Genomic DNA, 9,242 nt, shown 5'->3' on the forward strand with positions numbered 1-9,242 from the left:
CACGCTGCCGGACTATAAATGCACCTTGCACACGCGTTTGCCTCTCTGTCTGGATCAGCACCAACCGGTTGTAACTGAAGACTGCAAAGTGTAAACAAATCGTCTGAGGTCATTATTTTTGGGACTGCTGGCTCTCTGTGCTCCACTGGAATCCCTCAAACGCAGCAACCTGCGTAGTAACATCGACACCTGCATGAAGGGTCCAACGGATGCAACTGTGTCTCGTCTCAGTGTGATTATTCACCACCAGAGCACCTTTAATCCATTTTCACTCTATTGAATTTCACTTCTTTAATCCTCTTTTCCCACTCCTCCAGAGTCAGAGTGTGTTAATGGCTCATAAATTGGTTCCAGATCCCCCCCATCTTCCCCCCAATTGGTGTGTTAAAGAAATTTGAACCTTCATCCGTTCATGAAGCACCGACTTTGAAGGTGAATCAAATCTGATTGCGCAACATTCCCATACAACAGGAAGCAGTTATGTCGCCCTGGAAACGCTGAAACGACAGAGGAAACCACAACACATGCCGCTGTCACACAGCTCTGTGCTCTGGCTGTAACACCAAACATGTGGAGTTCGAATCGGATTATTTCTGAACTGTAAATTTCAGTGGCCCTTTTTTTTTTTTTTTTTTTGCTCCACTTGTTTCTTCAGAGACACAATCGCCTTGCTGGTATTTCTCAAACTTGGACACACACAGAGCTGCGCCTGAAGCTGCAGGCAGACAATCAGACCTGGCAACCAGTCCGTCCACAGCATGCCAGCAGCAGGAACGGGGAAGGTTTGAGACAGGAGGCGATGGTTTAAACTGGGAAGCTGAGAGCCTCTCAGGCTGAAGGAGGTGAGGAGTGACTGCTGTTTAACTCGGGTGGGGAGGTCAATCCGCCAGGGGCGGCGCGTGTGGCGCAGAGGCCGCGACCTCCCGATAACAACACTTCCAAACACGGGGATCATCTGAGGACAGACTCCAAAAGCCTTCAGGCGTCGGCCCCAGATGTCACCTTGTTTAAATTAAAGAAATATAATGAGTTAAAACAAACCACTCTGACCCAGATATGGGGAATTCAAATCTGAAGGAAACCAACTGGCCAAATTCAAAATTTCCCTCGCTCACTTTTGCTGCAAGTGCTGAGGAAAAAAACCAAAAATTAGCATCCAGAATCCTCGGTCCGGACACAAAAGCATTTGGGTCCAGTGCAATAAATCTGCAACAACTGGTGTCTTTCACCGACGGGGAAACGACGGACCTGCTGTGAACACATCCGAACGTCATCGGCTTTAAAGATGATTGAGTTTGGAGCCGTTTCCGCATATATTCAGGGAGAAATATCGTCCATCTGGGGAGTCTGTGCAGCCGGGAAACGCAGGTGTTTATGATAACGGGAGCGGACCGATGAGAATTACCTTTCCATGCTCGCAGACCGTCGGACCCCCGCCATTCTCCACGATTCAGAGCTGGCCTGCTCACCATCACTCCCCACCATCACTCCCCAATGCAGCGTTGGAAATGGCTGCACACCCCAGACAAACATATTGTGACGGGCTGAATAATCACTCCTGCAGACACATCCTGGATCAGCCTGTGGAACCACTCAGGCTTCTCATTAGTCCCGTTCACTTCCACGTATTGGGAAAGCAAGTGTTTCACAGTCTAACTCTGAGCTAATGACACCGTAGAGGCCTTCCCGCTCGTGCACTCGGGCCGCGCTGTCGTCACAGTACAAGGCAGGACACCAGCAAATCGTTTGATAGAAACAAGTTTATTTCCGTAAAAAGTTATAAAATGAATATTGTACAAAAATAAAGTCTGCGGCGAGCTTTGGTTCTGTAACATGAAACAAGTGAGACAACAGGACAGGTTTTTTTCACAGAGGTGTTCAAACAAGAAGCCAAAATGAACCCAAGATTCTCCCCTCGCCGTCGGCAGAGAGGCGTTTCTTTCGTCAGAACTCAGTCGCCGAGGGGCTGCGGAGGGAAACGCGCGGGACGATGGGGCGGCTAGTTTGCGCGCGAGTAACGGGCACTCTGAGATTTCTGGGAAGCGTCTGAACTGGATTCTCATCTGGAAAGGCTTACACACGAATCGGTTGTAAAGGGGAAGATGATCCAATTGATGAGGTATGCTGTGATAAAAGCTTGGAGTCGTAGTGTTTGGCCTAAATTCAGCCCGATGCAGTGGATTTGTTCTGTGTGCAGGCGGATTACACAGCAAAGCTGGCTTGGTGGGCACAGATACCTTGGTCCCTAATCCGTGCTAACATCAAGACCTTCCCCAGGGCTCTCTTTGTTCCCCTTAAACGAGGGCCTTGCGGGGTCCCGACGGGCACGGCAACGCGCTTTTAAAGAATGTGTTGTTTTCCGGGATGTGTGCAGTTTGGGAATAAACTCGGCCGAGCAGGTTCTCACACGCAGCGCATACATCGAGCCCGCCCCGCCCCGCCCCGCCCTCTTCGCGAGCACGCTCTTTTGTTTGCGAGGTCCAATCGTGCGATATTTGTATCAGTCGGGCGACGGCAGCTGCTACAGTAGCGAGGTTCCTTAAACCGCTGTCACCAAAGTGCCTTTGGCGAGGGGGATGTTTGGTTAAGACTCGTGTTAGAGGATCATTTTCCAATCCCCTTTCACTGAGTAAGACCTCTCTGTCATGGACGAGACAGAAACACAAACGGTCCCCTGAACTTTAAAGCCTGTTTGGGACAGGAACCGCCGCAGAGCCCCGACTGAGGAGCGGTTTCAAGTAGCTCGTAGCCTCTGTGACTCAAAGGAAGGGTCCTTAACAACACCTGCAGATTCTACAGCTGAGCCGATTCGACACGTCTGACTGATGTCGAGTTACTGACTTAGAAAGAAAAGAAACAGCAGCAATGAACCTTTGTAAACAGTAAAATGTGGGTGGATGAGGTCGATACCCAGGCGACTTGGCGTGGAAGCAAAAAGCTTCTTTAAACTTGAACCTGCCCTCCATCCGATTGCTCTCTATTGGTCCCCTCCTCTGTTTCGCCCTCTGCCCATCTGTCTAACGAAGGTCTTTAGGAGCGAGTTGTGGAATCTAACCGAAGCGAATAAGCAGTGTAAAGACGCGCAGACGAGCAGTTCTGGATCGGCGGTTTTAGACTTTGCTTGAGAAAAAGGCTCCAATTTGGCACCATTTAGGACAAACAAAGCTTTACAATAAATAAGGAAAGACTTTCATAAAATGGATTGAAATAAATAAAAAATAAGTTAATTCTTGTTTTTTTTAATAAATATTCCTCTTACACGTGTTATATATGATTGGGTTTTTATGGAGAGAACTTTGCACCAACGCAGTCTTGACGGAGCTCAGGTGTGGTGTTTGTCGTCCTTGGCTCTGAATGTGAATGTCAACATTCAGACAATGCAGTGGAAGTGATTTAGACTGCAGCTGAATATACTCAAATCCCAGCATTCGTCTGGAGTCTTAGGAGCTAGCTGTGGAAAAACTGATGTTCCTGGGAAAATCGTTGCTTCTCGGATAAGAGGCCAACTACGGAGTTTCTTCCCTGTTGTTGCCAGCAGTTAGCAAACCTGGAAGTGTAACAGCATCGTTTCTTCTGCAAACCAGCGCACGCCTCGTCTATTTCTGCGCGTGTCTGGCTTGACAAATACCGGTCGCCGTCTCCGGGGAGCTGAGCGTCCGCTGTCGGAGGTAAACGCGCCTTTCTCGCCGCCTCTGCAGGTCGAGAGACGTGACGGGTAAATTCCAACCGTGCTTGTCGAAGGGCGGCCCCAGTTCTCCGGCGTCCTCAGACGCAGGCGCACTTTCTGGCCGAATGCTTCTTCAGCGTGTGATACACGACGTTGTCGTCCAAGAACGACAAGTCGTCGTCGAAGGCGATTGGTCTGCAGCAGGTGCGGGAGGGCGTGTCCTTGTCCAGCTTTTTGTTATGCGTGAGGTTGTTGAGGATTTTGTCATAGTTTGTCTCCGCCTCTGCGCAGGGGCCACTGCAGTACCTGAAGATCAGCTCCTCTTTAGTTTGGTACCCCAGCCCCAAATCCGTCACGTTGAGGTGCACCTCCTTCAGCAGGCAGCCCCGGGTCTGCACCGACAGCCTCTCCCTCTCTCTCCCCCTCTCCCCTCGGCTTCCTTTGCCTCCCCGGCCGCCCCCTCGCCCCCGTCCCCGCCTCTTGTCTCCGTGTCCCTTCGACTCCCCTCCCGCGTTTGTTGCCCCCCTCTGTCTCTGCTCCCTCTGCCCCCTGGGGCCCCCTCCGGGTTCAGACGACCTCCTGAGTCTACCAATGGTGGCCTCGATAAAATCCATCACATCATCAAACTGCTCTGGATAAGGACCCGTGTTGTCATCTGAAAGATACAATGAAGTTCACACTTAATTATAAAGCACAAAAACAGAACTATCCAGCCACTGTGACCGGCAGATTTGACCTTCTTTGTCCACAGTGAGGTCACGACCTCCGGATTCTATGAGACTATGCTAAGAACCAGTTAGCTGCAGCATCTCTTTCAAAGGCTAAATGTGAGAGTGGTGCCAACTAAAACCTAAACAAGAGGACCGAGTAAGCGACCCGATCGCCTCTCAATGCTGAAAAGAATGTGCACGTTCTTCTGTTGGGTGAAGATATACGCAGACAGAAGTCCATAAATACTGAGAAACCCGGAGACCAGAAATACTGATGTACTGATTAGTCTCAGGTGGAGGAATGCAGACAGCGGTCCAGATCCGTTCATATGGATCTGCAGGTGTCCTGCTCCAACGTTTCCAAGATGGCTGTCGGGGGATGAGTCAGAGGCTGAAGGTCAGAGGGTGTCTGCAGTTCTGTTCAGTCAGTTGTCATCAGTTGATTCTGCATCAGCGACGGCACCAGTGGGCTGTTTTACTCTGCTTCTTACTCACACCAATCGCACGCACGCTCTAATTTACCAGGGTTGGGGGGGGGGGTAATTCAGGGATAACAATCCATCAAAGGCAGAGGAAAAAGCCACCTAGTGATCGTAGCCTATTCAGAAGGCGGCGCGCACACCAGCTGCCATCTGCCGCCACAAATGATCAGGACTGACAAAGTCTTGGAGCGTCCTGTGTTACATGCTGATTCCATTATGGAGCCTCTGCTGCTCCAGCGCCTGTAGGTCAGCCATTAAAACTGCATATGAAGACAGACCGTTGTGCAATTAATCAATCCCTGCCTGGCGGCTCGCGTTACCCGCGCACGGGTGATTGTTAGCGCGTGAAGAATACGGCGCGGCTGGCTGTGATGTTTGGCAGGTGGCGGCGTGGTCAACACGGCCTCTCTGTGTCGGTGTCACCTATCTCGTCTTTCTTGCCGTCTCCTTTGGCAGCGCGCAGGTCACCCGAGCCGCTTGTGCTATACAGCTGATTGAGTCACTGATCGTATATCAAATGAGCCCCGGCCAATCTCGTTTAGAGGCAGCTTCCCTTTGATTTCAGACACCTCGTACCGCCTGTCAGCTGACAGGTGAGGCGGCCACGCCGAGCGCCTGCTGACAGAAAGCAACGCGCAGGTGAGCGGCGTCCATCCGATGGAGGAATCTCAATGTCTGCTCCACAATCTGCTGCAGATTAATAACAGATCAAATCCTCCTTTTGTAAGTTTGCAGACGCTCATTTAAGTTGTTAGAAAGCAGATCGGTGATGTCACCCAAGAGAGGATGAGGTGGCAGGACGAACATCTGTCGGAACGTTCCATTCCTTATCTAGGTCTCGGCTGCGTCTATTTCTGTGTGAAGACGATCCAGTGTCACTCTGATCCAAACAAAATAAATTCCTGCCCACCGTCGCTGTTACAATGAACATAAACACTGAAGCCTCAGACTTTCCAGCCCCGGGAGTCGGAACGCGCCGGATTCTTTAAAACGCACCGCGGTTTCTGACTCCGGGGGGGCCGGAGGGCAGAGGTCGCAGCTCTTAAAGCCGTAAAGCCTGAGAGGTGAATGTAAACAAAGGCACACTGGGGAAATGTGGATTCCGACCTGCGATAAATGCTTTTCATTTTCTTATTGGCTCTGCCGGCTTGTTTTGACACCAGTATGATGTAACCGCCACAATAAAAGCAGCAAATGAAGCTCCTTCTGATAACCTGGTGCTCTGAAACTCTTATCGGTGCATCGGAGACGATCCACTGACTGTCACTCTACGTTTGGATCTCCGGGGGTATTTAGTCGGGAAAAGGTTTCAGAACAAATAAATGAACAATTGGATGAGAGTGATTGTGGGCTGTTTGAGCGCATGAGAGTGAATGTGGTCGACAAGCGTCAGGTCTTACATTGATCCTCCATGGAGAGCTCCTGCAGGCTGTGCTTTTCGCGCCGGAACGTTTGCTCTTCTTCCTCCGAAGAAAGCGAGGCAGAATCACTGGAGCTGCCGGGAAAATAAGTCCTCTTGGCTGGCTGAGTGTTTTGGTAGAGAGGCCGCGCCACAGCAGAGCTCAGGAGCAACAAACACGTGGCCAAAACATCCCATAACTTCATCTTAGACTCAGTTCCTATGAAGAAAGCTGAGACAGTACGACAGGATATTTAATTTAGGGAGGGGGGGGCGCATCTGAGTAAAACAAACATAGAGGTATTTCTCGTGTGCACATGCAGGGTCCGATCCAAATGTAGGCCAAATCCAGTTAGAATGAAGTCAGCGAAGTGTGACTCGGTCTGTATTAATAACTGTGTCATCATATCAAGAGATTGTGTTTGTGCGTCTCGGGAACCGGATTTTTAAAAATAAATAGACAATCCAAACGCCGATGCAAGTGCGTAACTGTGCAAACGGCGCCCGCTGCTTATCTCCCGCAGATGCGCAATATTTTTCTTAAAAAAAGACACAATTACAAGAGACTTGGGTTCGTGTTGTGGTATCGGGCTGGGTGTTACTTCTTGTGATGAGGCTCCGAGGGCGCGTCGACCACTAAACATGAGTTTCAAGCGCGCACCAAACCGCGCTGGCAACTTTAGCCCAAAGAAAGGTGGCGAGCTGGCCAGATGGTGATCTCCGGGGCTTACGCGACTGTCTAATGGCATGTTGGCAGTAAACCAGCTATACGTGGATAAATGCTGAGCTTAAACGTGCCACGCTCCCCATTTTACATGTTTTAAATACTCAACGCATTTTCTTTACGCACGCGTAATATAAAGAAATTATTATTTTTTTAATGTTTTTACAGGATTGCAGAAAAAAAGAGAAGATTTACGGAATGCTCAACTCACCTTAGAGTCGGCCCATGCAGACCTTAAAGTCGCCTGGCTGTAGGTGTCAAAATCCAAACAGAAAACGCGATTCATTTAGTGTCCCGCGGTGGATCAGCTGCTTAAACTGCTCCAACCGCTACAATCCGGGAAAAATCCTTCAAATTCGGACTTTGTCTCGGCAGGAGAAGAAGGCTGAAACACCGCACCGGTTGTCTGTTTTGTTTAATACTCCGATCCTGCTCCCCAACCCAGCAATGCATGCGTCTTTCCACGCAGAGTCCAAAGGTAGGTGTTGAAGAGAGCGCACCGAGTGCCGCTGCGCCTTCAGGGGTACAGTTGCAGCCGCTGATTAATTGGATGCTACGTTTCCAAACTGGAAATCCGAGAGAGATCCACCATCTCCGGAAAAAAGGCAGTCCGATGAAGACATCAGCGTCTCCCGCGCTCAAGCGAGGCGCAGAAGGTGCACGCACACTCACACACTCTCTCTGCCACGAGTAGCTCTTAGCTGCTCCTGGATTAAACTGTAGAACCGCAGCTGCATCCACAAATGCGTAAAAATGTCTAAAAGCGCCAACGCGAGGCACTGCGCAAATACCATTCACAGAGTTTATTTCCCATATTCTCCAGGTCAGAGATTGTGTCTGTCGAGTTCCCGCACGCACTGCCCTCGCACTGGTTCGGAGTAGGACAGATGTCTGTGAATAACAGCGCGCCGGGTGCAGAGGGCAGTTTGGAGAGATTTATAGTTAAGTGCGCGCTGACGCTTTGGCCAGTTCGTGTCCGCCCCTCTTTTATATACCCCTGCAAGTGCACGCAGCGTGTAGCAGAGGTCCGCATATCTCTGCAAACCAGCCCGAAGCCCCGCTCAGAACAGCGCAATTTTCAGATGTCTCGAGGATTATGTCACACATCCTGATGTCCCCGGATTAGATTTCAGTATGCGGAATGCGATTTTGAGATGTTCTGTTGCGACGCATACTTCTAACCTGATCTCCGCGGCCGCGCTTTGCGCAACGGTGTCAGGTTGCGCGGCACACACGTCTCCAACACGGGCCCGCTTCGGTTGCCATTTAACAGAACGTATTTGTAAATACACGAGGCGGGCGGTTCCTTTCCCAAACCCCCCGTGTGGCTCAGACACGGCGGAGCATCATGTCAGCGCGTAAACGGTTTGTCAAGGAGAGCTCCAGGCGAGGCGCAGACCACAAAGGATCGGCAGAGAAAGCTTTCCATCACCCATCATGCCTCACAAAGCTGCTCTTTTACCTGGCCTTTTATCTGCAGCAGTCGACGTCACCTTAAGAATTAAGAGCCTGTTTAATCACCGTATCCCGATGAGCCTACAGTCCTCTCCAACAGCTCGTTCTGGCCTTAATTTAACACGTTAAACTCTACTAATGGTGGCGGTTCATTGAAAGAGAAATCCCAGCAGTGACACCTCAAATCCTCACTGACTTGATCTTTTATGCTGTGGTACTAGAGCTCGTTTATGTTTGCTCACGGTCTGAAACTTCTTGTCAATACACGTTTCCTTCGGAGCGTTCATGCGCGCCCTGCCCTCTCTCCGCGTGGTCCGGTGCCAATTCCTCCTCATTGTATGGATTCCTTTCTGTCATGTCCCCACATGGTTCCATTGTAACAGCAGCAGCTGCCTGTCACGATACAGGCCTCTCAATCGGCGTCGCGCTTTATTATTCCGCACATAAGTCAGCCAAACCGAATGAAATCTCACTTTCCGGCTGAAACCGAGCTGGAACCACGGAGAGCTGTTCAGGCATCTCTGACAATAAAACAGGAGCTGCAGCAGGTGATGCAGAGATCATGTCCCTGCCCTCCCCGCAGGAGCTCCGCAGCCAAACCATAATCACCTCTACAAATAACCTGAAATGAATCAATTACATCCTTTACCCCCCCTTCTCTCGGTTTAACTAATGAACTGTTTCTAAAACAACACCACGCAGGGTGTCTCCCTGTCCGTGCACGCAGGGATAGCCTCCAGGCTCCCATTCAGTGTGAACAGGAATAAACAGGTAAAGAGTGAATGGGGGGAAATCGCACAATATA

At 50.3% G+C, this 9,242-nt stretch overlaps 1 protein-coding gene across 1 annotated transcript; it reads right to left on the reverse strand.

Annotated features, from left to right (window-relative positions):
• Nucleotides 1-1,742: 1,742 nt before the first annotated feature.
• Nucleotides 1,743-8,010, reverse strand: gdnfa (glial cell derived neurotrophic factor a). The gene is made up of 3 exons (XM_057018864.1): nucleotides 7,194-8,010; nucleotides 6,260-6,490; nucleotides 1,743-4,322 (listed from the first exon to the last, which is right to left on the reverse strand). The coding sequence occupies exons 2-3, from the start codon at nucleotides 6,462-6,464 to the stop codon at nucleotides 3,766-3,768; spliced, it is 762 nt and encodes a 253-aa protein (XP_056874844.1). The 5' UTR covers nucleotides 6,465-6,490; nucleotides 7,194-8,010; the 3' UTR covers nucleotides 1,743-3,765.
• Nucleotides 8,011-9,242: the final 1,232 nt, after the last annotated feature.

This window comes from Takifugu flavidus, chromosome 20, assembly GCF_003711565.1.
Source record: "Takifugu flavidus isolate HTHZ2018 chromosome 20, ASM371156v2, whole genome shotgun sequence".
NCBI classification, from domain to species: domain Eukaryota; kingdom Metazoa; phylum Chordata; class Actinopteri; order Tetraodontiformes; family Tetraodontidae; genus Takifugu; species Takifugu flavidus.